The 27,998-nt window shown below is 39.9% G+C and overlaps 1 protein-coding gene across 5 annotated transcripts in view; it reads left to right on the plus strand.

The window, feature by feature from the left end:
* Ttn (titin) overlaps window positions 1-27,998 on the plus strand; it is a 282,613-nt gene that overhangs the window by 169,352 nt on the left and 85,263 nt on the right. For all 5 annotated transcript variants that reach the window (XM_045148517.1, XM_045148518.1, XM_045148519.1 and 2 more), the window contains 46 exons: window positions 458-584; window positions 673-936; window positions 1,629-1,895; window positions 2,022-2,285; window positions 2,371-2,510; window positions 2,682-2,808; window positions 2,913-3,179; window positions 3,304-3,570; window positions 4,827-5,093; window positions 5,185-5,324; window positions 5,696-5,822; window positions 6,620-6,762; window positions 10,449-10,572; window positions 11,482-11,748; window positions 13,323-13,420; window positions 14,299-14,467; window positions 14,549-14,815; window positions 14,922-15,188; window positions 15,280-15,558; window positions 15,643-16,051; window positions 16,151-16,275; window positions 16,372-16,638; window positions 17,376-17,645; window positions 17,733-18,035; window positions 18,134-18,436; window positions 18,706-18,893; window positions 18,982-19,096; window positions 19,203-19,487; window positions 19,582-19,733; window positions 20,696-20,843; window positions 20,995-21,172; window positions 21,464-21,585; window positions 21,676-21,963; window positions 22,071-22,367; window positions 22,487-22,673; window positions 23,116-23,231; window positions 23,320-23,619; window positions 23,810-24,109; window positions 24,204-24,309; window positions 24,420-24,616; window positions 24,697-25,002; window positions 25,102-25,380; window positions 25,952-26,251; window positions 26,363-26,665; window positions 26,802-27,164; window positions 27,637-27,939. In XM_045148517.1, the coding sequence (XP_045004452.1) occupies window positions 458-584; window positions 673-936; window positions 1,629-1,895; window positions 2,022-2,285; window positions 2,371-2,510; window positions 2,682-2,808; window positions 2,913-3,179; window positions 3,304-3,570; window positions 4,827-5,093; window positions 5,185-5,324; window positions 5,696-5,822; window positions 6,620-6,762; window positions 10,449-10,572; window positions 11,482-11,748; window positions 13,323-13,420; window positions 14,299-14,467; window positions 14,549-14,815; window positions 14,922-15,188; window positions 15,280-15,558; window positions 15,643-16,051; window positions 16,151-16,275; window positions 16,372-16,638; window positions 17,376-17,645; window positions 17,733-18,035; window positions 18,134-18,436; window positions 18,706-18,893; window positions 18,982-19,096; window positions 19,203-19,487; window positions 19,582-19,733; window positions 20,696-20,843; window positions 20,995-21,172; window positions 21,464-21,585; window positions 21,676-21,963; window positions 22,071-22,367; window positions 22,487-22,673; window positions 23,116-23,231; window positions 23,320-23,619; window positions 23,810-24,109; window positions 24,204-24,309; window positions 24,420-24,616; window positions 24,697-25,002; window positions 25,102-25,380; window positions 25,952-26,251; window positions 26,363-26,665; window positions 26,802-27,164; window positions 27,637-27,939 (10,381 nt within the window). The remainder of the gene's footprint in view (window positions 1-457; window positions 585-672; window positions 937-1,628; window positions 1,896-2,021; window positions 2,286-2,370; window positions 2,511-2,681; window positions 2,809-2,912; window positions 3,180-3,303; window positions 3,571-4,826; window positions 5,094-5,184; window positions 5,325-5,695; window positions 5,823-6,619; window positions 6,763-10,448; window positions 10,573-11,481; window positions 11,749-13,322; window positions 13,421-14,298; window positions 14,468-14,548; window positions 14,816-14,921; window positions 15,189-15,279; window positions 15,559-15,642; window positions 16,052-16,150; window positions 16,276-16,371; window positions 16,639-17,375; window positions 17,646-17,732; window positions 18,036-18,133; window positions 18,437-18,705; window positions 18,894-18,981; window positions 19,097-19,202; window positions 19,488-19,581; window positions 19,734-20,695; window positions 20,844-20,994; window positions 21,173-21,463; window positions 21,586-21,675; window positions 21,964-22,070; window positions 22,368-22,486; window positions 22,674-23,115; window positions 23,232-23,319; window positions 23,620-23,809; window positions 24,110-24,203; window positions 24,310-24,419; window positions 24,617-24,696; window positions 25,003-25,101; window positions 25,381-25,951; window positions 26,252-26,362; window positions 26,666-26,801; window positions 27,165-27,636; window positions 27,940-27,998) is intronic.

Here is a 27,998-nt window from a genome sequence, read left to right on the forward strand (position 1 = left end):
ATGAGGGAGGTGGAAAGATGGATCAAAAGTTAAGGCACTTGCCTACAAAGCCTATTGACCTGGGTTCAATTCCCCAGTACCCATGTAAACCAGATGCACAAAGTGGCACAAACATCTAGAGTTCTTTTATAGCAACTAGAGGCCCTTATGTGCCCACACACATACAGACACCCCCCCACTTCTATCTCTACCTCTCAGCTTGCAAACAAATAAATAAAGTATTTTAAAAATAGTTTTTTTAAAATGAAGTTAGGTTTCTAAAGTCTCAAAGAATGTGATCTGATGCATTATTTGTAGACAACATGGACAAATGTGATAAAGATTTATAACAGACAAGGCTTTGTTTACACTTATCAGTCGTGTTGTTTAAAAGTCTGTGGAAATCTGTATCTGTAATAGTTCCCCTCCAGAGAGTTTACCTCATACAAATATTGATTACAATTACTACTTTTGTCAGACTTGTGAGATCAAAGCCGAAGGTGGAAAACGGTTCTTAACTTTGCACAAAGTCAAACTGGACCAAGCTGGTGAAGTCCTCTACCAGGCGTGTAACGCAGTCACAACTGCCATTCTGACAGTCAAAGGTATGGGGGTCTTAGAGTGAGCCCCACCCCATTTCCAATCCCGCTGCATTCTGCAAAACCTAACTCTTGGTCAATGTTGGGTTTTCAGAAATCGAACTCGACTTTGCTGTGCCCCTGAAGGACGTCACTGTTCCAGAAAAGCGGCAGGCTCGGTTTGAATGTGTCTTGACCAGAGAGGCAAATGTCATATGGTCTAAAGGACCTGATATAATCAAGGCATCTGACAAATTTGATATTATTGCTGATGGAAAGAAACACATTCTTGTTATCAATGATTCTCAGTTTGATGACGAAGGGGTCTATACTGCTGAGGTAGAGGGCAAGAAGACCTCGGCACAGTTATTTGTGACAGGTAAGAACGCATGAGGGTCAAGGAGATGGTTCAGTGGGTAAGAGCACTTGCTGCACACGCATGAGAACAGAAGCGTGATCTCTATCACCCACCCAAGAAACCAGGTATGGCCATGCATGCCTGTAACCCTAGTCCTGAAAGGGACTGAGTCAGGTAAATCACTGGGTCTCACTGTTCAGCCAATTTACTGGAGAGAGAGGGGAAGACAAAAAAAGCAAGTTCTAGGTTCAGTGAAAGACTCTGACTTAAGGAACCAAAGTGGAAGAGCAATAGAAGGAAACGACCCCATGTCCTCTAGACTCATGCATGCAGTATGTGCACACACGTCTGCTCATACCAGCACATACACGCCACACACCACGCCACACACACACATGAATAAAAAAGACCTGTTGAAGCCTGACGACATCCAGGATGTAGCTATGCACAATATTAGTCTGAAGACAGGATGCCAAGCTGTAAGTGACCATCATTATTTTACTTTTACTTGTCACAAGAAAAGTACACAACATCCCTCCCCTCCAACAACAACCAAAAAAAAAAAAAAAATCTAAACTTTTAAGATGAAGATGAAGATCAAGAAAAGAACAAATGCCTTGTGAAACAGTGATATTTAACCTAAGCAGATCAGAGTAGCATTTCTCTGTAGGTAAGGCATCTTTCTGAGTCTATCACCCGTGCTTGCATTGTAGGTATAAGACTGAAGTTTATATCACCTCTTGAAGATCAAACAGTAAAGGAAGGTCAAACAGCAACTTTTGTTTGCGAGCTTTCTCATGAGAAGATGCATGTAGTCTGGTTCAAAAACGATGTCAAGCTCCACACAACCAGAACAGTACTCATGTCTTCTGAAGGCAAGACTCATAAACTGGAAATGAGAGAGGTGACTCTGGATGACATATCTCAGATTAAAGCGCAAGTGAAGAACCTGAGTTCTACAGCGAATCTGAAGGTCTTAGGTGAGTGACAGGGCCATTTCTTCACATGGGAGCAGTGGGGGGAGAGCACCCCATTCTAGCCCTGATGGTCTATAACAGACATGGGTTTCCACATGTTTCTGATGACGTGCTGAACGTCTCTGACAGAGGCCGATCCCTACTTCACTGTGAAACTACATGACAAGACTGGAGTTGAGAAGGACGAGATCATCCTGAAGTGTGAAGTCAGCAAAGATGTGCCAGTGAAGTGGCTCAAAGACGGTGAAGAGATCGTACCTTCACCCAAACACTCCATCAAGACAGATGGCCTGCGCCGCATCTTAAAGATCAAGAAGGCAGACATGAAGGACAAAGGCGAATACGTGTGTGACTGTGGCACGGACACCACCAAGGCCAATGTGACCGTTGAGGGTGAGTTCACGCAGACCTGCAGGAACCACCCCTGAAGCTGCAACGCATTCACTCACTCACACTGACAGAATGTTCTATCTTTCAGCTCGACTTATAAAAGTGGAAAAACCTCTGTATGGAGTGGAAGTGTTTGTTGGCGAAACAGCCCGCTTTGAAATAGAACTTTCTGAACCAGATGTTCATGGCCAGTGGAAGCTAAAAGGAGAACCTTTGACTGCTTCTCCTGTAAGTCCAAACAACTGGTTAGATGGGGAGAACATTTGAGTTACTTAGGTCCCTTCCCCGTCACCTTCCCCCACCAATAAAAAGTGAAATTTGATAACTTGTAGGACTGTCCATTCATGTAAAAAAAAAAAAATGTCCTTCCTTTTGTCTTCTGCTCCTCATTCTAAACAGGACTGTGAAATCATAGAAGATGGAAAGAAGCATGTCCTGGTTCTTTATAACTGTCAGCTGGGCATGACTGGGGAGGTTTCCTTCCAGGCCGCCAATGCTAAATCTGCAGCGAATCTGAAAGTTAAAGGTACGCTGAGCCTTTTTGGTATTTTCTGTCTAAGATTTTCCCATGATCCTTTGACCCGGCGATGGAAGCCCACTCTGCCTGATCCACACGGTCTTCTCTTTCAGAACTGCCGCTCATCTTCATCACACCACTCAGTGATGTGAAGGTCTTTGAGAAGGATGAGGCCAAATTTGAATGTGAAGTATCCAGGGAGCCCAAAACATTCCGTTGGCTGAAAGGAACCCAGGAAATCACAGGGGATGACAGATTTGAGCTCATCAAGGATGGCACCAGGCACTCATTGGTGATCAAGTCAGCTGCTTTTGAGGATGAAGCAAAATACATGTTTGAGGCTGAAGATAAACGCACAAGTGGCAAACTGATCATTGAAGGTAATGCCTTCTTTTCCAAGAGGCCATTGATGAAGTTCATTTTTGGCATTTATCTATGTATATCTATATGAAAGCGCTGACAATACTGAAGGTTTTTTTTCTTTCTTTCTTTCTTTCTTGATAGGAATCCGGCTCAAATTCCTTACTCCTCTCAAAGATGTCACAGCCAAAGAGAGGGAAAATGCTGTGTTTACTGTGGAGCTTTCCCATGACAACATCCCAGTGAGCTGGTTCAAGAATGACCAGCGACTGCACACCAGCAAGCGGGTCTCCATGCAAGATGAAGGGAAGACGCACTCCATCACCTTCAAAGACCTGTCCATTGATGACACCTCCCAAATTAGAGTGGAAGCCATGGGCATAAGTTCAGAAGCCAAACTCACTGTGCTGGGTAGGCATTTCTTAAAATTTAACTTTATTACATTTAATTCAACTGGAATGTAGGAGTATGTATGATGTAAAATTTTCTGATTGTCACACTGCATGAAAGTAGTCCATCTACTTAGGAAACTAACATATGATACCAGGCTTGTTTTTGAAACACTCTTGAATAAAAAAATGTGGAGATGTTCAGGTAGTCATAATTCTATGTTAGACACCCCCACCAAAAAAATAGGCAAAGTTAGAATTAAAACGCTTGATTCATGTTTAAAATAAGAATACATAGTGTGCTGGGTGTGGTGGCCTTTAATCCCAGCACTTGGGAGGTAGAGGTAGGAAGATCACCATAAGTTCGAGGCCATCCTGAGACTACATAGTGAATTCCAGGTCAGCCTGGGCTAGAGTGAGACCCTACCTTGTAAAACCAAAAAAAAAAAAAAAAAAAAAGAATACATAGTGCAAGCCAGACATGTTGGCTCGCACCTATAATCCCACAACTCAGGAGTCTGAGGTAGGAGAATCACCATGAGCTTGAGGCCAACCTGAGCTACAGAGTGAGTTACAGCTCAACCCATGATAGGGTAAGACCCTGCCTCAAAACACAGAAACAAAAAGAATACATACTTTTTCTTTATCAAGGCTTTTTTCAGAGAAGTGCTTCTCAAGTTTCTATGATAAAAGAATTTATCTTAATAAGTCTATTTGTTTTTGACCACTTAATATCAAGAAATTTTAATATTAAGCTTGATATAGATATAGATAATAGATAGACATAGATATTTTTATAGATATACATAGGCACTACTAATGGGAAATTGTTGATAGATTAAGAAAAACAATGTGACTCTGAAATCTAAAGACATAGATATTTTTATAGATATAGATAGACACTACTAATGGGAAATGGTTGATAGATTAAGAAAAACAATGTGACTCTGAAATCTAAAGACCTAATCATATTTGCTAAGAAATTTGAAATATGGGTAAATACTGAAAGAACACATAAAAAGTAAGCTGCATGATGTCTTTTAAATTGCTGTTAATAAAATATGTCAAAGAGAGACTCAGTTAATTTAGACCTTGGTAAATACCATGTACTGATTCTCTTCCTAATATTTAGATAACTTTTGAAAATGTTAAATGATTCAGGATTTGGTACAACCTTAAAGCACTCTCAGAACTCTGTGAGCTACCACTTAAATTCTCCAAGAATTTTCAGCTCTCAAGTTGTCTAATAAAACTTCTTCACTTATGTTTTACTTGCAGAGGGAGACCCATACTTTACAGGAAAGCTTCAAGATTACACAGGTGTGGAGAAGGATGAAGTGATTCTTCAGTGCGAAATCAGCAAAGCAGACGCACCAGTGAAATGGTTTAAAGATGGAAAGGAAATAAAGCCATCTAAAAATGCTATCATTAAGGCAGATGGCAAGAAACGCATGCTGATCCTAAAGAAAGCCTTGAAATCAGATATTGGCCAGTATACCTGTGACTGTGGGACAGATCAGACCTCCGGAAAACTTGACATTGAGGGTAAGGAAATTTCCGTGAGTCTCACTCTTAGAAGCCACGAGTTTATTTCTATCAGAGGCTAATTGCACATGCTGACCCTTCACTTTTCCAGATCGGGAGATTAAGCTGGTGCGACCCCTGTACAGTGTGGAGGTAATGGAGACTGAGACGGCCCGCTTTGAAACCGAAATCTCTGAAGACGATATCCATGCCAACTGGAAACTCAAGGGAGAGGCCCTGCTCCAAACACCTGTAAGGCTATTTCTGAACTTGTCAACACCAAGAGGAACAGTGTGAAATGGAAAAGGACAGGCAAAAAGTCAGAGTGCATCCAGGGCATTTAAAACATGCTATCAGGTTCTGTGCAAGGCCTGAAGCCAAAGAGAGATTTGGGGGTCTATGAATGGGCTCATAAGTAGCCTTTATGTCAAGCCTTGTCCAGTACAATATGTTAGATACATTCTTCTGGGCTACTAGTTCAGAATTATATAGATCAAAGTCTTTCCTAGAAAAGTCTCACCACTTATTTGTAGCACCCTTTTACTTTATGATACTCTTTCCTTGGGGGGGGGGATCACCAAAAAAATACTCACTATAGAATATTTTTCTCTTTTTTGGTACAGGATTGTGAAATTAAAGAAGAAGGCAAGATACACGTTCTTACTTTGCACAACTGCCGCCTGGACCAGACTGGTGGGGTAGACTTCCAAGCCGCCAATGTTAAGTCTAGCGCCCACCTCCGAGTTAAGCGTAAGTAGTATATATTTTTGCTGAATATTATAAACACTTACTTTTGCATAAAATGAATTTGCAGAATATGAATAAATTAGTTGGAATTAGAAAACACTATTACAGTACACAAAAGCTAGCTTTCTTATATATTTTTTGATATTCTAATACAAAAATAGCTCTGATCCTAAAGTTTTAACATTTCTATTGACTTTGCCACTTGAACCAAAAAAAAATAAATCAAGCAAGCCAGATTCTCCTGCTCTTGAAATCCTTTCATCCAAAATAGATAAACATACACTAAGAATTGGGGGTTAAGAATTCTTACAAACAGCATCCTGCAAGAGGCTATTCAACTGTAGCCCCACATAGAAAACCTGTGCTGTGTGGACATTTTGGGCTCAAGTGGGGAGGCAGGGAGCATTAGGCTCCCATTTTTGGAAGGTGCAAAGTGGTTGATGGACACGGACAGGCTAAGGGAATAAGGACCCCTTGGCCTCTTCCAATCAGAGCCTTGGTTATTTTGGAGGTCACATACCTTATGTAGCAAGAGGAACTTGATGCCTGGCTGAGAGACAGATGCAGCACAGATTTCCTGCTGACCTTGTACATCCCAAAGAGAGGGCTCCTACAAATACCCACTCTCCAGCCACCAGCTCTCCCCTTCTCAGCACCACCGGGCTCCAAGCACAGGGGAGTTCCAACAGTGGCTCTTTCCTGCTTGAGGAAAACAATCATGGAAACGAAGAACTGAATCTGTTTATTCCTGGGGAATTACAAAATGAATAATACAAAGCCTCTTCTTTCCTCCCGCAAAGCACGAGTAATTGGTCTTCTGAGGCCTCTAAAGGATGTCACGGTGACTGCAGGGGAAACAGCCACCTTTGACTGCGAGCTCTCTTATGAGGATATCCCAGTGGAATGGTATCTCAAGGGGAAGAAGCTTGAGCCTGGCGATAAGGTAAAAAGCAAGCTACTGGCTGTCTTGCCTTACCCTTCTTTTCCTCCTTGCAGTCACTCACATTTCCCTTAGTCTTTGCTTGGCCTAATGCCCACTCCACTACTTTTCCCTTGCTCCATTCATTAGCCTAATGAATAAAGTTCTAATAAAACTGTGAGGCAAACTTTTACTTTAAATGTATTTTAGGATGGACCTGATGATGACTCTTACTGCAATAGAAATAAAATGTAAAATGTGACCAATTTGTAGATTTTCCAGAGCAAAATGCAGATGATGGGGGAGGCAAATCTCTCATCAGCTATCAATGCTCACCTATTTGACGAGCCAGAATACAGAGACATGGTTCAGAAGGCTTTGTCCCTGGATGGTCTTCAGAGACACACATTGAGTTTGAAAACTAACTCCCTCCATGCTGTCTAGGGTTCTGCATAAAGGGGATTAAGAGAAGAAGACTGGAATTCCATTTCAGGCAGTTGATCCAGTAGTTGAGATAACTTCTGAGTAGCTTTGCTCCATGCATGTATCTCCAAGGCTATTTTTAAACCTCAAGTGCTTTGGGCTGTGCAAATTCTGGAATGCAAGTGGCCTATTTAAAGTGCAGCTGGTGGTACTGACAAGAAAGATGGGAACTGCAGTCACTCACATGTATAAATGAATAAACTTTAATGCATTTTAGTCAATAACCTGCTTCTGGGCTAATTTTCAGTAACATACCTTAGGCCAAATATTTTACCATTTAGTAAACACTGGCCCCAAATATACTTTGCTTTAATTGATCCATGTATTCTTCCCCCTCTAAGATAGTCACTGGGATGATTTGTGTTAGAGGCTGGTGGTACATAATGACCTTCCACTTCTCCACATCATGAAATTAAACTTAGCGCAGCCCCTGTACAGTATGGTGGTGGTGGTTAACATTTTCTTGATAATTCACCATTAATTTTGAATTGTTGAAATAAGTTATACAAAAAAAAAGCACAGCACATTTAGTTGTCCTATGACATTTCTATCCCCCAGTATTTCAGAAAGAATAGTGTGTATAAAGACTTTGCTACAAGTCAGACTTGGAAAACACAAGCAAACATAATTAAAGGGAGATTCAGCTTAACAGGTAAACACAAAGTTGACTATTAGAAGAAAATGCTTCTGCACAAATGCTCAAACAAAAAAAGAAACCCAAAACTCTAGCATTCTACCAAAGTGGCTAAAGGTAATTCAATAACAGGCATTTGGTAGATATGGTCGGCTGTCATAGAGACGATAATGAGCAGTTGGTTTCCTTTTTTACCCAGTAGAAAAGGCAGCAGTGCATTCCGCTGGCAGCCTGAGAAGCATTCACATACCAGAAGACTTTCCTTGAAATGAAGATGTCTAAGTATTAGCTGGATGGCATCTTCACCTTCAAGCTTATGGTTTTAGAATATACATTTTTCTTCTTCAGTGTGGTATAGTTAAATTCAGATCTTTTGATCAAAGTAAGAGCTTTTTACTTAAAAATCAGACTCAGTTCTAATGGGGAAAAACACACGTCATTTTAAATTATACTGCAGAATCTTACTCACATTTCTTTTACTAAAAAAATAAATAATTAAAATTTTTAAAAAACCTATTGTCACGCAAAGCTTTCCAAGGGCTAGAAAGGATCAATTGACTAGACATCTAGAGAGTCCCTGTATGCCTCCCTTGGCATAGGAATTTTAATCCTTTACTGTAACCTCCCAAAATACTTCATCCTTTTATACTTGATCTTACATTATTGAAATGTCTCTTCTCAGAAACAATTTAAGTACCAACTGTGAAGTAACACATTCATTTTAGTGCATTTTACAGATTACGTTTAAATTAAGTCCATTAAACAAACATTCTTATCAACTTAATTTCAAGCCTTCTACCTGCATGTTTTGCTAAATCTTTACCCTTCACAACTTCAACCAATCAAAATAAAAATAGCTTATAGAAATAGGAAATAGAACCAGGCGTGGTGGCTCATGCCTTTAATCCCAGCACTCAGGAGGCAGAGGCGGGAGGATGGCTGTGAGTTTGAGGCCACCCTGAGAGTACAAAGTGAATTCCAGGTCAGCCCGGGCTAGCTAAATCAAAAAACACAAATAAATAAATAATAAAATAAATAAGAAATAGGAAAAGAATATTTTAGAAATGAGTTACATTCTTATCCTTTTTAACCATCATTCCAAGAAAGAATAGCTAAGTCTTAAATGGTACTTGGTAATTTTGTATTTATCTTAATAGGTAGCCTATGATAGTACCTAATGTGTTTGTCTGCCCATTATAAATTGACATTTTTTAAGGATAGCCATTAATATCATCCTTGTATAGCCTACCATAAAATCTTGCAAATTCCTTTAGTTGGTTGCTTTTTATAAGATATCTATTACTTTGCTTTTTTGTGTCTTTTAACATAATCAAGATATTGACCACATCATATACATCCTATTACTGAGAACTATGTGCTAAACAATATAAGTGGTGGCAGTGGATATTATAGAGTCCTCCAAATAACTCAGTTGATGTGTGGTAATAGATATGCTAGTTGTGTATAAGTTAGAAACTGAGATTTTTTTTAATATCCAAAGTTGCAATTCAAACAATATTGAAACATTAAAAAGCAATTTTTTCTATTCAAGCACTATGTTCTAAGAAAACTAGTAGCTGTGTTACTAGGCCATCTTAATTACCCTTGCCTAGCTGTGTATTATTTTTTAGCTGTTCTCATTTAAGTCATTATGCAGATAGCCATGGCCTGCAGTTAATTGTGGAAAATACCTCTCAGTGAAACTTTATTCTTGATTCTTTCCTTTACTACCCACAAAATAAATAATTCCACTAGAAAATAAAGCTTACATAATTCTTAACTACTTAGTGCAAAACCAATCTTGGTGACATAGCAGGGATTTTTAGGAGCTCTAGATCACAGAACTGATACACTCTTAATCTTCTTGTCATTGCTTCTGGGATGACCGGCTCCATAACAGTCCACTGGTGTCTGAGTTCCCTGGTACTGATGCTCATGCACAGGCAAGAGGCGAATCAACATCCAAAGAACCTGATGTTGAACAAAAATAAGAAATCAATTTACTTTTACCATGGGTGCAATTTATTTAATTACTAAAATAAGTGGGAATGAAACTAAGAATTGTGAAAATTATTTTAATCACAAGTCTCATCTGTTTGCAAAATAAATGGGAAGAAGAGTTCTAGCTCACAGATATATAGCAAGTTCCCTATGTTTAGGATGTGAGATTTACTCTCAGAAGAAAGAAAAAGAAAATTTACTTCCAGATTACAGTGTCTAATCTTTTTCTTCGTTCCTTTTTAACTTTTCTAAACTCTTTCTTCCTGTGTACACACCCAGTAGCAGAATGGAAATGCATACATAATTATAATTGCATATAATTTCAAGGTCACAGATATAAGGAAATGTTAACCTAGACAGGTTCAATATAAAAAGTCACCTCATAATTATATAAGGGTAGCTACAAAAACCTAAACTTTTCCTAAGAGTTGAGCTATTGAAGTCACTTTTAAATGCATGCATGGTATATTTATGATTATAAAACAACATAGGTAGCTCTATTTAAACTGTTTACCTAACTGAATTAAGAGAGCCTATATTCCAGATGGTCATGTCACATATTCTTAAATACGCTTTTCTAAAAACCAACTAGGTGGTCACACGTTCAGAAGGAAGAGTTCATACACTTACTCTGAGAGATGTGAAGTTAGAAGATGCTGGCGAAGTCCAACTAACAGCCAAGGATTTCAAAACGCAAGCCAACCTCTTTGTGAAAGGTAATTGCAATGCTCAAATGCCTACTTAAAAAAAATTTTTTTTTGAAGCAAACCCAACAAACTGGCCTTTTTTTATACGAGGGAATGAGAGTGAGAGCGAGAGCAAGAGCGAGAAAGAGAGAGAGAGAGAGAGAGAATTGGCACACCAGTACCTCCAGCCACTACAGTCAAACTCCAGACACGTGTGCCATGTGCCCCCGCGTGCACATGTTCAACCTTACATGCTTATGTCACTTTGTGTGTCTGGCTTATGTGGGACCTGGAGAGTCAAACATGGGTCCTTGGGCTTTGAAGGCAAGCACCTTAACTGCTAAGCCATCTCTCTAGCCCTCAAATGCCTACTTTTAATTATTTTTATTCAATGACTACTGTAGATTAAAATCAAATACTAAAAGCCTAGTTTTACTTTTGTCATAACAAAATACTTTATAGGTTTTTTTTAAAATCAAAATTGACTAGAATTTAGTACCCTTTCTGTCTCCTCTTTTATTGCATATTTCATTAGGTCAAAACCAACTGGAAGAAGTATATCAAACAAGGTGCCCATCATCTTATTAACCAGTTATTTCCTTGACATTTCACAGTTCTTAAAAACAACTATCCTTGAAATCAAAGCATTTGGGAGACAAAGACAGGATAGCCATAAATTTATGGCCAGCCTGGTCTACATGGTGAATTCTAGGCCATCTAGAGCTACAAATAAGGCAGCAAAACTGGTTTTTCCTCTGTATGTACAAATGTTGATAAAACATCATTATTAAAGGAAAAATCCAAATGGAAAATACCCCTACAAATGAGCAAACTTAGAACGGACACAGCTCCGCAGATGCCAGAGGGAAGTTGAGGACGTGATGAAACTCCCGGAGAAGGGAAGGAGCAACCTCTGGCTAATGCGTATGATTCTTTCAGAACCCCCAGTTGAGTTCACTAAGCCCCTTGAGGACCAGACAGTCGAGGAGGAAGCCACTGCAGTCCTGGAGTGTGAAGTGTCCAGAGAGAACGCTAAAGTGAAATGGTTCAAAAATGGGACAGAGATCCTCAAAAGCAAGAAGTATGACATTGTCGCTGATGGCAGGGTCAGAAAACTTATTATACATGGCTGTACCCCAGAGGATATCAAAACATACACTTGTGATGCAAAAGACTTTAAGACTTCCTGTAACCTGAATGTTGTTCGTAAGTATTCTTATCAGGGACTTTTCATTTATAACTCTTTATAACTATACCCCAAACAAAAAGCACCTTTTGCATGTCCTTCTTGGCCTAACTATATTTCTTGGTAAGTCCTAGTATCCAAGCTGACCTAACCTGATGCTTCATGTGTTTCTTTTAAAATGTCCTTAAGTCTCTGGCCTTAAAAACGATATCAGTCAACTTTCACTATGCTTCTCTTCTCTTACTGAGTGGTGAGCAGATATGCTCTGTGTCTACATGGAGTGAGCTTACTATATGAATATAAATGGAATCACTAGAAAAAAAAACAGAGAAGTAGGTAACCCTGATTCTATTGAATGAGCTTTTAGTCTTGTGGAACACCTAGAATATGAACATGAAATTTATCTGAGTAGGAGCATGCTTGAAGTCTGCTGTAATATGATGAAACCATTCACATAATTCAACCTGTGACAATAAGAATGGATAAGAAGCTGAAGTGAGGCTTGGGTTCTTTGAGGCCTGGATTCTTTAAATGAAGCATTACCTCTTCGCCCAGTGAAAGCTAACACCTTTTTCTCAATCTGCCACATGTCACAGTCTGGCTAGCTCATTAGTTTCACTCTTCATTTATCCAGTGAGAACATCTTGCAGTGCGTATTCTTGTGTTATACTTATCTAGTTGAGTCCCGTTTGTCAACACTTAAAACCTAGTGGCCTTAATCATGCTGCCTACCTCTTGTTCTGTCTCACTCTTTCTATTCCGTGGTAATTCTACTTTAGCTTCAGTCAGAGTAGCTTCTTGGGGCTCTTTCTTTCTGTCATCATCTTCTTCCACTCCAAGAAGACTCCATAGCTTCAGGCCTGTCAGTCAGCATCAGTTCCAGAATCTCACAGATCAAGAAGGGTCAACTTGGAAAGGACTCATGAGGAGCTCTGAAAGAAGGAAGGTCAAGGAGGCAGCTCCCCAGTCCTGCCCAGCAGCTGAGTAAAGTCTGGAGATCAAGGAAACAGCACATGTAAAAACCCTGTCAGCTTCCCAGGCAAAACTCACTGCTTCTCGTGCTAACAACAGATGCTATATCTGATTCACTGTGACGTCTTTGAAGCTGAGTTTAGGGGGGAAAAAGGTGGATATGTGTGCACTTGTGCTCTCAGCCATAGAGGGAGCTGGCTGTAGAGCTTCCGGCTGCAGCATCACCCGATTCTACTTCCGCAGCCCTGTTGAGTAGGATAGTGCTCCTTTGTTCCTGGCATTTCCTATGACAAGCTATCTTTGTTGGCTCTGACAGAGAACCAGGAAATGAAGGTTTTTCTTTCAGTTGTCATTCAAAAGAACTGAGATAGCCCTTCTCCTAAAACTATGATGGAGATGCAGTAAGACAATTTTAGAGATGTGTGACAAAGCGAAGCACCACACAATTCCAAGTGATTTCAGTCATCTGCAGGCTAGTAGATGGAAAGCGAGAAAAAGAAAACAGGGAGAAAAAAATGAAATGCAGATGACTCACTTTTTCTTTTTTTTTATATATACCATAGCAATAACAGACTAAATTTTCAGAAACCTCATTTTGAATTCTGATGACATTCTCTTCCAGCTCCCCATGTGGAATTCTTAAGGCCACTCACAGATCTTCAAGTTAAAGAAAAAGAAATGGCTCGGTTCGAATGTGAAATTTCCAAGGAAAATGCTAAGGTCTGTGACTATGTAGCTGTTTTCTTGTAGTGCCACATAACTTTGTATTTATTTTTTGCTCTAACCAAATGGTAGAAAAGAAAAACTTAGTTTAACTTTTTTTCTCTAATCACCACTTCTGGATTAAAAAGTTAGTATTGGGCTGGAGAGATGGCTTAGCGGTTAAGTGCTTGCCTGTGAAGCCTAAGGACCCTGGTTCGAGGCTCGGTTCCCCAGGTCCCACGTTAGCCAGGTGCACAAGAGGGCGCACGTGTCTGGAGATCATTTGCAGAGGCTGGAAGCCCTGGCGCGCCCATTGTCTCTCTCTCCCTCTATCTGTTTTTCTCTCTGTGTCTGTTGCTCTAAAATAAATAAATTTTTAAAAAAAATTTTTTAAAGTTAGTGTTAAAGATGGGCTTGACTTAGTTATTCTCTTTTGAGCATTATTCATTTACTATCATTTGAAAAAATACTGAAATAACAGCAACAAGATTTTAAGTATTTTGAGCTATGCAGAATTTCTGTCATTTTATAATTTTAAAAATGCTCAAATAGCAGCAATTTCATACACCTCAACTAAATACTTCGGGTTGGCATTAACTACCATTGCCAAGTTCCTTCCTTCACTTTTCAGTCCATTTCCACATCAGAGGGAGCCCTTTGTCTTAAATCCTTATAATCATGCTATTTTAATATGTAGGCGTAGCATCACAGAAGCTCTCTTAACTTTGTTCTTATTTTATTTATTTATATTTCTAACCATCACCTTGGTCTTTCTCTCTACTATTAATCTTGTTGATTGCTTTCAGAAAAACTTAGGGTCATAGCTCGTGTTAGGAAAGTCCACACAAAGGAACAACATGGAAACTGATCAGAAAATCTATTTATCCTAAATGCAGGTTCAATGGTTTAAAGATGGTGCTGAAATTAAAAAGGGCAAAAAATATGACATCATATCTAAGGGAGCCGTTCGCATTCTTGTCATCAACAAATGTTTACTGAATGACGAAGCAGAGTATTCCTGTGAAGTACGGACAGCAAGAACTTCTGGCATGCTGACCGTCTTAGGTATGAGCGGACTCTCTCTTAAGTGTGTTAGTTAGGAAAAAGAATTTCTAGTTTTACTGAATTTTTTTATTGTTCCTGCAGAAGAAGAAGCTGTCTTTACCAAAAATCTTGCCAATCTTGAAGTTAGTGAAGGAGACACTATAAAACTGGTATGTGAAGTGTCCAAGCCTGGAGCAGAAGTGATTTGGTACAAAGGCGATGAAGAGATCATTGAAACAGGAAGATTTGAAATTCTTGCTGATGGAAGGAAGAGAATCCTGATCATTCAGAATGCCCAGCTTGACGATATTGGTAGCTACAACTGTCGACTCCCAAGTTCTCGCACTGAGGGCAAAGTCAAAGTGCATGGTATGACAGTCCCACGAGCAGCATTTCATTTGTTAATCATCTGTACTTACTATATTTAAAGTTCAGGTGCAAGAGTTTTCAGTGTCTCCTAACTTTTTCTTTCCAGAACTTGCTGCTGAATTTATCTCAAAACCTCAAAATCTTGAAATACTTGAAGGGGAAAAGGCTGAATTTGTCTGCACAATATCCAAGGAAAGCTTTGAAGTCCAATGGAAGAGAGACGACCAAACTCTTGAACCTGGAGATAAATATGACATTATTGCTGATGGCAAAAAGAGGGTCTTAGTTGTGAAAGATGCCACATTACAAGATATGGGCACCTACGTGGTCATGGTTGGGGCTGCTAGAGCAGCAGCCCACCTGACAGTAATTGGTAAGTTTGTTCTTGTCTTTGGAGGTTACTTTGGGTTTATTTTCCACTTTGGTCCTTCTTCATACTATAAAGTCTTGTTGATTGCTTTCAGAAAAACTCAGAATCATAGTTCCTCTCAAGGACACCCGTGTCAAGGAACAACAAGAAATTGTCTTCAACTGTGAAGTCAATACAGAAGGTGCCAAGGCCAAATGGTTCCGAAATGAAGAAGCTATATTTGATAGTTCAAAATACATCATTCTCCAAAAAGATCTGGTCTACACCCTCAGAATTAGAGATGCACGATTAGATGACCAAGCCAACTATAATGTGTCTCTGACTAACCACAGAGGTGAAAACGTTAAAAGTGCAGCTAACCTTATAGTAGAAGGTAAGTGAGTATAATGTTAGAGAACGTTCCATTGATTTATATTATGAAACAACTAAAACGAACTTTGTTTCTCCATGACAACAGAGGAAGATCTTAGGATTATCGAACCTCTTAAAGATATTGAAACAATGGAGAAGAAATCTGTCACATTCTGGTGCAAGGTGAATCGCCTCAATGTAACACTGAAGTGGACCAAAAATGGAGAAGAAGTGGCTTTTGACAATCGAATATCATACCGAATTGATAAGTACAAGCACTCTCTGATCATTAAAGACTGCGGCTTCCCAGATGAAGGCGAATATATCGTCACTGCTGGGCAAGACAAGTCTGCTGCCGAGCTGCTTATCATAGAAGCCCCAACAGAATTTGTGGAGCACTTGGAGGACCAGACAGTCACTGAGTTTGATGATGCTGTGTTCTCCTGCCAGCTCTCAAGAGAGAAAGCCAACGTCAAGTGGTACAGAAATGGGAGAGAAATCAAGGAAGGCAAAAAGTACGCAGAAAGCTTTTGATTTTTTGTTTCCATTTTCTGTGCGTGGTTCTCACAATTTAACAGTCACTGTGTGAGCTGATTATTCAATCTCTTCCTTAGATACAAATTTGAAAAAGATGGAAGCACACACAGACTCATTATAAAAGACTGCAGGCTGGATGATGAGTGTGAATATGCTTGTGGGGTAGAAGACAGGAAGTCTCGAGCTAGGCTTTTTGTAGAAGGTATGTATTAATTAAAAGAATATTCTAATATCAGTAAACAATTTTTTTAAAAAAAATACAAACTTTTAACATTTATTTTGTATTTTTTTTTTTCAGAAATCCCTGTTGAGATCATCAGGCCTCCTCAAGATATTCTCGAAGCCCCTGGTGCCGATGTTGTCTTTTTGGCTGAGCTCAACAAAGACAAGGTGGAGGTCCAATGGCTGAGAAATAACATGATTGTTGTCCAAGGTGACAAGCACCAGATGATGAGTGAAGGAAAGATACACAGACTACAGATTTGTGATATTAAGCCCCGTGACCAGGGTGAATATAGATTTATTGCCAAAGATAAAGAGGCCAGAGCCAAGCTTGAACTGGCTGGTAAGTTCCTTCCTTTTATATTACAGTTTCATAATACTATATGTTAGACATAGATTTCAGACTTAAATAATCCTTATGAAGTCTGTCATTTCTACTAAGCCCTATCCACATGTTACCTATCCTAATTTCTCTTACTACAAAGAAATGGACAGCATTCATCTTTACATGTCAGAACCTTGGATAGATTCTGGCCACAGTAGCTGTTCATTAATTCCTAGAATTAACATGCCACCCTAAGGCTTCCCAGACCCAAACACAATCCCTCACTCTTCTACTGCCCAACCCCTATGGACCTCTTAGATATTTTCTCATCCTGACCCAAGATATGCATATAGGTTGTCATTATTAAAAAGCCACTAGTAGACAGGTGTAGTAGAGCATGCGTTTAATCCCACTACTCAGGAGGCAGAGACAAGGGGATCGCTAAAAGTTTAGGTCAGCCTGGGCTAGATAAAGTGAGACCCTACCTCAATTAAGGGGAAAAAAGGGGCTGGAGAGATGACTTAGTGGTTAAGTGCTTACCTGTGAAGCCTAAGGACCCCGGTTTGAGGCTCAATTCCCCAGGATCCATGTAAGCCAGATGCACAAAGGTGCACTTGCATTGAGTTTGTTTGCAGTGGCTGGAGGCCCTGGTGCACCCAGGACCATTTGTTAACAAAGGCATTGTAAAGAAGCTGTGCAGTAGTTTGACTCCAGTATATAAACCAAATGCAATCACATCTACTCTTTCTCATTAGCCGCACCTAAAATCAAGACAGCTGACCAAGACCTTGTAGTCGATGCTGGCCAGCCTCTGACAATGGTGGTACCTTATGATGCCTATCCCAAAGCTGAAGCCGAGTGGTTTAAAGAAAATGAACCTTTATCTTCAAAAACTGTTGATACGACAGCTGAGCAAACTTCATTCAGAATTTCAGAAGCCAAGAAAGGAGACAAGGGGAGGTATAAAATTGTGCTTCAGAACAAGCACGGAAAAGCAGAAGGTTTCATCAATTTACAAGTCATCGGTAAGGCCTTGCGTCACTCAGACTTAGTTGCCACAGCATAGGTTAAAGGCAAAACACACTAACAGTTCTCTTCTGTGTGGATTTCAGATGTTCCTGGGCCAGTCCGTAACTTAGAAGTGACAGAAACCTTTGATGGTGAAGTGAGCCTCGCTTGGGAAGAACCACTCACAGATGGTGGAAGCAAAATCATAGGTTATGTTGTTGAAAGGCGTGACATCAGGAGAAAGACGTGGGTTCTAGTCACAGACCGTGCAGACAGCTGTGAGTTCACTGTCACGGGATTACAAAAAGGAGGCGTGGAATACCTATTCCGTGTGAGTGCACGAAACAGAGTTGGCACTGGCGAACCAGTAGAAACTGATAATCCTGTGGAGGCAAGGAGTAAATATGGTAAGAAGTGTTTAAGTAAACTGCAAACTAGCTTATCTCTTGTGTGGATCCACAGTATAACCCACATCCATGTTTTCTTCTTCTGTGGTAAAATCCAGATGTTCCAGGCCCTCCGTTGAATGTAGCCATCACTGATGTGAATAGATTTGGTGTCTCGCTGACATGGGAGCCGCCAGAATATGATGGTGGTGCTGAGATCACAAACTATGTTATTGAGTTGAGGGACAAGACTTCTATCAGGTGGGACACTGCCATGACTGTAAGAGCCGGAGACCTGTCTGCAACCGTCACTGATGTGGTGGAAGGTCAGGAGTACAGTTTCCGTGTCAGAGCCCAAAACCGAATTGGAGTTGGGAAACCAAGTGCGGCCACTCCGTTTGTCAAAGTTTCTGATCCAATTGGTAAGCCCATCGAAAATGGAAATAAACAGTGCATGAAATAAAAAATTAGAATGTTCAATAAAAATAGTTCAAATCAAACCAAAGTTAATAAAAAGTCAGGACAACAGAAAAATTAGTGTAAAACTATAGACACCCAGGCTGTGCCTACTTTTATCCAGTGATTTTAGAAAGCCTGTTATGTTAATAAGGTTGATAGACTTGATTGCCTCATATTCTAATGAATTGTCAACGCATTAAATTGTATTCTCCAATTCTTTCTTCCATTCTAGAGAGACCAAGTCCTCCTGTGAACCTAAACTCCTCAGAACAGACCCAGTCATCAGTTCAGCTCACATGGGAGCCTCCCCTGAAAGATGGAGGCAGCCCCATATTGGGCTACATAATTGAGCGATGTGAAGAAGGAAAAGATAATTGGATTCGTTGCAATATGAAACTTGTACCTGAGTTGAAATACAAGGTAAGAAATTTGCATCTAAAAATATTCTGTATATGACCACGGACCTAAATATATATGTTTGTTAACATATATTGATTTATAATTTCAGGTTACTGGACTACATAAAGGAAATAAATATTTATATAGAGTCTCAGCAGAAAATGCAGCTGGTGTTTCAGATCCATCTGAAATTCTTGGTCCTCTAACTGCTGATGATGCATTTGGTAAAGAGATATTTTACATTTAGATTTGAAAATAGCACATAGCTACTTTGGGAAAGCAGGGATATAAATATAGTATTAGAAACTCATTAATTTTTCTCTTTGGCAGTTGAACCAACAATGGATTTAAGTGCATTTAAAGATGGTCTGGAGATTATTGTCCCAAATCCTATCAAGATCCTGGTTCCCAGTACAGGCTACCCCAGACCAAAAGCAACCTGGGCCTTTGGGGATAAGGTGCTAGAGGAGGGGGACCGTGTGAAGATGAAGACCTTATCTGCCTATGCTGAACTCGTCATTTCCCCAAGTGAACGTCCAGACAAGGGCATCTACACGTTGACATTAGAAAATCCTGTAAAGTCAATTTCAGGAGAAATTGATGTCAATGTGATCGGTAAGGAAGGAAACTCCTGTTATTTGAGATGATTTGGCAATATTAAATTTTGGCTTAAACCATATTGACCTCCACTGCCTTTTGTTTGTTTTAGCTCGACCTGGTGCACCCAAAGAACTTAAATTTACTGACATAACTAGGGATTCTGTACATTTGACTTGGGAACCACCAGATGATGATGGAGGAAGTCCATTAACTGGTTATGTTATTGAAAAGCGAGAAGTCAGCCGGAAAACATGGACTAAAGTGAGTTTTGAGTAGCGATGCAGCAATTTCAGAAAAGAGAGTGAAGGAATGGCAGAGGGATGTGGTGGCAGGCAAATGGATATGTATAACAATACTTTCCTTTTTCTTCATGAAAAAGAATCAGAAACGTTTTAAAATTTAAGAAGTGCATTAAGGCTAACACTTCCTCAGGTGGTTTAACTAAGTTTTAGTATAATTGTCTCAGAATTTGTTTTCAGCTATGATTGTTTAAAACTTACCTATTCACCTGGTACCTGATGAATACCCAATATGCCCCTCTAAAGCCATAAGCATTTTAAGAAAAGTAGTTATTACTTGGTTTATCAGTTTTTTTCTCGCTCTACTGGATTACTTTAGTGGAACTGCCATCCACTTATTTTATACTAGCTAATATATATATAGTATAGTATATATATAGTATGTTATAGATTAATAGCATTGGCATACACACACACACATACACACACACACATTTGCAAGGCCAGGGATAGAACTGAGAGTCTTGTATGTGCTAAGCAATTCCACCAATGGGCTACACTCCCAGCCACTTGTTACTCTGATATAAAATTAAATTTCTAATAAATAAGGTAACATCTTTTAGTGTATACAAAGTATAAAACACAATTTTCATTATATTGGGGACCAAATATTATTTGTGTATCTTACTTTGTAATTTTTTCTAATATAACTTTTTTTCCTAATACAAAATTGATATGAGAATAATACTAAACATTCCACAATCTTAGAGAAAGCTGAACACAGTGGAACATGCCTGTAATTCAGCACCAGTAGGCTGATACAGGATTGAGAGTACAAAGCCAGCCTGGCTACATTGCATGATACAATCTCAAAAAAATTCAATAAAATCAGTATTATATCTCTACTCATGGTTGAAAATAATCTCTTGCCTTGGAGAAATTGTTTGTGAGAGATAACCAATTGATTGCATTTCTTTATCCCAGGTCATGGACTCTGTGACTGATCTAGAATTCACAGTTCCTGATCTTGTTCAGGGAAAAGAATATTTATTCAAAGTCTGTGCTTGTAACAAGTGTGGCCCCGGAGAACCTGCATATGTTGACGAACCTGTAAATATGTCTGCTCCTGCAAGTAAGCACATGCTTGATGATTGATTTCTTAGTCGTGTGTTACTGCTTTTGATTTTACATCTGGAGTTGAAGTTATGGGGAGAGGTACTGGTTGGCAATATGGAGACAATAACAGGTGGCCTAAGATAAACTTGCTCTTTAAAATGTTGTAGCTGTGCCTGATCCACCAGAGAATCTTAAATGGAGAGATAGATCTGCCAAGAGTATCTTCCTGACATGGGATCCACCTAAAAATGATGGCGGCTCACGCATCAAAGGATATATAGTTGAAAAGTGTCCACGTGGTTCTGATAAATGGGTTGCCTGTGGAGAACCTGTTGCAGATACAAAGTAAGTGCTTTGTTTTGTGTTGTCTTCATTTGGGGGGCACATGAGTTGAATTTGTGTCTACTCATTATAATGAGTTTTCCTTGGGCTAAATTAAATGTTAATTTTCTTCACTGCAAATTCTCCTGATATGCCAATCTGATGGGAAACCATGTTGCTGAGCAGACCCCTGCTCATGGTTTTCATTAGTCACAGTACTGAAGCAATCTATTGTGAATCTCAGAAAGGCAGTGCCTACACAGTGGAACAGACTATTTACATGACAGAAACACATGCTGTTTTCTTTTCTGACAGGATGGAAGTGACAGGACTTGAGGAAGGCAAGTGGTATGCCTACCGTGTGAAGGCACTGAACAGACAAGGTGCTAGCAAGCCAAGCAAACCCACAGAAGAAATCCAGGCTGTGGACACACAGGGTATTTACTACTTTTCATCTTGTCAGTCTGGCCTCTAACTTTACATCTGCTTGAACTTGCTAACAACACAAGTCATCCTTTCCATTTCAGAGGCTCCAGAAATCTTCCTAGATGTGAAGCTCCTTGCTGGTCTCACTGTGAAAGCTGGAACAAAGATTGAACTTCCTGCCACTATAACTGGAAAACCTGAACCCAAAATAACTTGGACAAAGGCTGATAAACTCCTGAAGCCAGACAACAGAATCACCATTGAAAATGTTCCAAAAAAATCCACAGTGACGATCACAGACAGTAAGCGGAGCGACACTGGCACGTACATCATCGAGGCTGTGAACGTCTGCGGTCGGGCCACTGCTGTGGTAGAAGTGAATGTCTTAGGTAAGGGAGGCTCCTGCTTTTAAAAAGATCAAATTCATTGCTACTCCTTTCTTGAACAAAGCATAATTGAGGACTTTTCTTTTCTTTCTGTGTAATGCCATCCACAGATAAACCGGGACCACCAGCTGCTTTTGACATCACAGATGTAACCAATGAGTCGTGCCTTCTGACATGGAACCCACCCCGAGATGACGGTGGCTCTAAGGTTACAAACTACGTTGTGGAGAGAAGAGCAGCTGACAGCGAAGTATGGCAGAAGCTCTCATCAACTGTCAAGGACACAAACTTCAAGGCTACCAAGTTAACACCCAATAAAGAGTACGTCTTCAGAGTTGCTGCAGAAAACATGTATGGTGTTGGTGAGCCAGTTCAGGCTGCTCCAATAATAGCCAAATATCAGTTTGGTAAGTTTTTCAATCCGCTGACAAAAAAAAAGAAAGGGAAAAAAAAAGAATATTTGTGTTAAACTTTAAGTATTACACTCAGGGTATATGATTCTCTTATATCATTTTCCTGTCTATAGATCCACCTGGGCCTCCCACTCGCCTAGAACCTTCAGACATCACTAAAGATGCAGTGACTCTCACATGGTGTGAGCCAGATGATGATGGCGGCAGCCCCATCACTGGATACTGGGTTGAAAGATTAGATCCTGATACTGATAAATGGGTTAGATGCAATAAGATGCCAGTAAAGGACACAACATATAGGTAAGCCGAGAATCTCCATCAAGTATTAAAATAACATTGTACTCAATTGATTATAGTATTCCCTTTGATCATATGATTATACATAAAATTTTAATCCACTTTACTTTTTGCCTATAATCACATAATTTTAAAATGATAAAACTTCCCCCCCAAGGATACATCTCTCAATTCCTGGGAGTTTGAAGGTGTTTGTTCTTCCAGTGCATTATGGTAACTGATCATTATTATAGAAATAATTAGAATATGGTATATAATTAGATTGATTATCTGATTAAATCTAAAGAATGTAACAGTTAAAAAGTTATTTTTAATTAATATTGAAGTATGTTTTATTAAGCTTCCAAATTGCTTTTCACAATTTAAATACATTAACCTCTTCATGTACAACATAGTTTACTGCTCCATACCATGATGTTACGTGTGTTCTTTGTTCCTCATTCAGGGTAAAAGGACTCACTAATAAGAAAAAGTACAGATTCCGTGTGCTGGCTGAAAATCTGGCTGGACCCGGAAAGCCAAGTAGATCAACTGAACCAATCTTAATAAAGGATCCCATAGGTATCATTCATATGATTTCCTGTGGTTATTTTGAGGCTTATATTAGCTTCCTTTGGACAAAACAAATAATGATTTCATTGGCTTGCAGATCCTCCATGGCCCCCTGGAAAACCAACTGTAAAAGATATAGGCAAAACATCATTAGTACTGAACTGGACCAAGCCAGAACACGATGGAGGGGCTAAGATTGAATCTTACGTCATTGAAATGCTAAAGACTGGAACAGATGACTGGGTCAGAGTCGCTGAAGGGGTTCCGACCACTCAGCATTTACTCACGGGGCTCATGGAAGGGCAGGAGTACTCCTTCCGCGTGAGAGCCGTGAACAAGGCTGGAGAGAGTGACCCCAGTGAGCCCAGCGACCCCGTGCTCTGCCGGGAAAAACTATGTAAGTCACTCTTTATGTCCGGGACACAGATTTCTAACACCTAAAGGGGAACTACAATCTGAGAAACACCTCATTATTGTTATTTCCTTCTTGCCGTACTATTTCCTTGTGACTTCTAGAGAACATTCAGTGAAGACCAAATATGGGGGGGGGGGATTTTTTTAATTGATTTTTATCCTTTCTTTTTCAGACCCCCCATCACCACCTCGTTGGCTTGAAGTTATTAACATCACTAAAAATACAGCTGACTTAAAATGGACAGTTCCTGAGAAGGACGGAGGATCACCCATCACCAACTACATTGTGGAGAAGAGAGACGTGCGGCGAAAAGGCTGGCAAACGGTGGATACCACGGTCAAGGAGACCAAGTGCACAGTGACCCCCCTGACGGAGGGCTCTTTGTACGTGTTCCGAGTTGCTGCTGAAAATGCCATAGGACAGAGTGACTACACGGAGATTGGGGATTCCGTCCTGGCCAAAGACACCTTTAGTATGCCGTCCAACTTCATCTTTGCAACATTTCTAACAGGTCATTGCCTTTTTTCCATGGGTTTTCCTAATCGTTGATTGCTTTGTTTTTTCAGCCACCCCTGGACCACCCTATGCCCTGACAGTGGTGGATGTGACAAAGCGACATGTTGACCTGAAGTGGGAACCACCTAAAAATGATGGTGGAAGGCCAATCCAGAGGTAAAAGTTGAACTAATTCATAGAGAATCACACACTTGGTTGTAAATCCTTAACTTTGGGTTTTTTTTTTTTTCATTAATGCTAATGAAATGTTTCTGTTGTTACAACAGATATATTATTGAGAAGAAAGAAAAGTTGGGTACCCGGTGGGTAAAAGCTGGAAAGACCTCAGGTCCTGACTGTAACTTTAGAGTCACTGATGTCATTGAAGGAACAGAGGTCCAGTTTCAGGTTCGGGCAGAAAATGAAGCTGGGGTTGGTCACCCCAGTGAACCCACGGAAATCATACCCATTGAGGATCCAACAAGTAAGTCATGCTGAGTATACAAAGGGTACTATCTAGAACATCATGAGGCTGTGGATATGAATGTTTCGCTTTGTTCTCAGGTCCCCCCTCACCACCCCTTGACCTGCATGTGACTGATGCCGGGAGAAAGCACATTGACATCGCTTGGAAGCCTCCGGAAAAAAATGGTGGAAGTCCTATTATAGGATACCATGTTGAAATGTGTCCAGTAGGCACTGAAAAATGGATGCGTGTTAATTCTCGCCCAATAAAAGACTTGAAGTTCAAGGTGGAAGAGGGTATTGTTCCTGACAAAGAATACGTTCTGAGAGTGAGAGCGGTCAATGCTGTCGGCGTCAGTGAGCCGTCTGAAATCTCCGAAAATGTGGTGGCCAAAGACCCAGACTGTAAGGAAATAGTGTCTTTTCCTGTTAATAAAATGGGTTTCATTCCTGAGCATTACATGTTGATGCATTTTTTTCCTTCTTTTGTATTATGTCTTATAGGCAAGCCAACAATTGATCTGGAGGCTCATGACATTGTTGTTATTGAAGGTGAAAAGTTAAGCATCCCTGTTTCCTTCAGAGCTGTCCCAGTTCCAACAGTTAGCTGGCATAAGGATGGCAAAGAAGTAAAAGCAAGTGACAGGTTAACAATGAAGAACGACCACATCTCCGCACACCTGGAAGTTCCCAAGAGTGCTCATGCAGATGCTGGAGTTTACACCATCACCGTGGAGAATAAGCTTGGCTCTGCAACTGCCTCAATCAATGTCAAAGTCATAGGTATCCATTCTTTAATGAAACACCAGGTGTTTTTCACATGTAGTAGAAATTAGTAAGCTTTCCGGTGGTCTGTTTGAAATTGCTTCAAGAAGTGGCATTTGTAAAGTGCATGTCCCTACAGATTCCTTAGCTTCATGAGATAGTTAATCTCTGATAGACTAAGTTACTCTTGTTTTAATTATTTGCATATGAAACACTAATTTAAATAAAATATAAAACATACATTAAGAATGTGTCAATAGCTGACAATTTATTTCTGAATTATATAAACTGTTTTTCCATATTCTTTTTCCTTCAGGGGCAGTAAAAGTCCCTGTCCTTTATGACAATCCCTAATAGTTTTATGGAAAGTACACAATTTTTGTTTGGCTTAAAAGCTCTTGAGCTCATGCTGATGTTTAGCAGTTTAGGGCCAAAGATGCTAAGAGTTTTATAATCTAAGGGACACTATATCACAAGAAAATTTATCCTTCCTAAAATGTAGATTGATCCAGGTAGAGAAAATTTGTACTTGAAATGCTGTTTTTTTCAGGTTTAGAATAATAATAATTATCCATCTTGTTTGTAATAGGTCTACCTGGTCCATGCAAAGATATTAAAGCAAGTGATATAACCAAGAGTTCTTGTAAGTTAACCTGGGAGCCTCCAGAATATGATGGTGGGAGCCCAATTCTTCATTATGTCCTGGAACGCCGAGAAGCTGGCAGAAGGACATACATACCAGTTATGTCTGGTGAAAACAAGCTGTCTTGGACAGTAAAGGATCTTATACCAAATGGTGAATACTTCTTCCGTGTGAAAGCAGTCAATAAGATTGGTGGAGGCGAATACATTGAACTGAAAAATCCCGTCATTGCTCAAGATCCAAAGCGTAAGTTTTAGCATAGTGGTACAATGGCTAGAAATCAATGTTCTGGGGGTTTTGTCTGTTTTAGGAAGGTGGTTTCCTCAATGTAACAGGCTTTTTTTTCTTGCTTCTCAGAACCCCCAGATCCACCTGTAGATGTCGAGGTTCATAATCCTACAGCAAAGGCAATGACTATTACATGGAAGCCACCTTTGTATGATGGAGGGAGCAAGATCATGGGTTACATCATAGAAAAGATCGCTAAAGGTGAAGACAGATGGAAGAGATGCAATGAACACCTGGTGCCAGTGCTGACCTACACAGCCAAAGGACTTGAGGAGGGAAAGGAATACCAATTCCGTGTGCGAGCAGAGAATGCCGCTGGGATTGGCGAGCCTTCTCGGGCCACTCCTCCAACCAAGGCTGTTGATCCTATTGGTATGCTTTGTGGTTGTTTTGTTTGTTTGTTTTTAATTGATGTTTCCACTTTGCCATTGCAAAATAAATAAGGGCCATGTTTTGTTAGCTATTTTGTTCAGAATTAAAAACAAGTATTATTTTTTAATCATTACAGATGCCCCGAAAGTCATTCTGAAGACAAGCCTAGAAGTGAGACGAGGTGATGAGATAGCACTGGATGCAACCATCTCTGGATCACCCTACCCAACCATCACGTGGATAAAGGATGAAAATGTCATTGTACCAGAGGAGATCAAGAAGCGACCAGCACCCCTTGTGAGGAAGAAGAAGGGGGAAGTTCAAGAAGAAGAGCCATTTTTCCTGCCTCTAACAGAACGCTTGAGTATCAACAATAGTAAGCAAGGAGAATCTCAACTGCGCATCCGTGATTCTCTCCGACCTGACCATGGCCAGTACATGATCAAAGTTGAAAATGACCACGGTGTGGCAAAAGCTCCTTGCACTGTCAGTGTGCTAGGTGAGTATTTAACACTATCCTTTCCAATGGGGGAAAAAAAAAAAATCTGTGTTAAGAGTTTTAGTGAAGCTGGGCATGGTGGTGCACACCTTTAATGCTAGCACTTGGGAGGCAGAGGTAGGAGGATTGCCATGAGTTCAAGGCCACCCTGAGACTCCATAGTGAATTCTAGGTCAGCCTGGACTACAGTTAAGACCCTACCTAAAAAAAAAGTTTTAGTGAAACATAGAGCTTGTGGGGCAGTTAAAAGAAAAAATAGCTTTAGCAAATAATTTTTAGTCATATTTTATCTCCAGAACATTCATAAGATTCAGAAAAGGCATTGACATTACTTGTTAGCTAGTATATATAAAGATACACAAATGCAGGAAGAAACCAGAAGTCACATAGAAGGGCCACACAAACAATTGTATATGCCATAGCAACTGTTTCTACACAAAATTTTAATAATTATTCTCCTTTGAAATATTAGATATACCAGGACCACCCATCAACTTTGTATTTGAAGATATTAGAAAGACCTCTGTCCTCTGTAAATGGGAACCACCCCTTGATGATGGTGGCAGTGAAATCATAAACTACACTTTGGAAAAGAAAGACAAGACCAAACCTGACTCAGAATGGATAATTATCACATCAACGCTTAGACAGTGCAAATACCCTGTAACAAAACTGATCGAAGGAAAAGAGTACCTCTTCCGTGTGAGAGCTGAAAATAGGTTTGGACCTGGACCACCTTGTGTTTCAAAGCCACTTTTAGCTAAGGATCCATTTGGTAAGGTTCCTTTTGCATCAAAAGTTGACCTTCTTAATGTATGTTTTGGCATACACATT

The sequence above is a fragment of the Jaculus jaculus genome, chromosome 4 (assembly GCF_020740685.1).
Source record: "Jaculus jaculus isolate mJacJac1 chromosome 4, mJacJac1.mat.Y.cur, whole genome shotgun sequence".
Lineage (NCBI taxonomy): Eukaryota > Metazoa > Chordata > Mammalia > Rodentia > Dipodidae > Jaculus > Jaculus jaculus.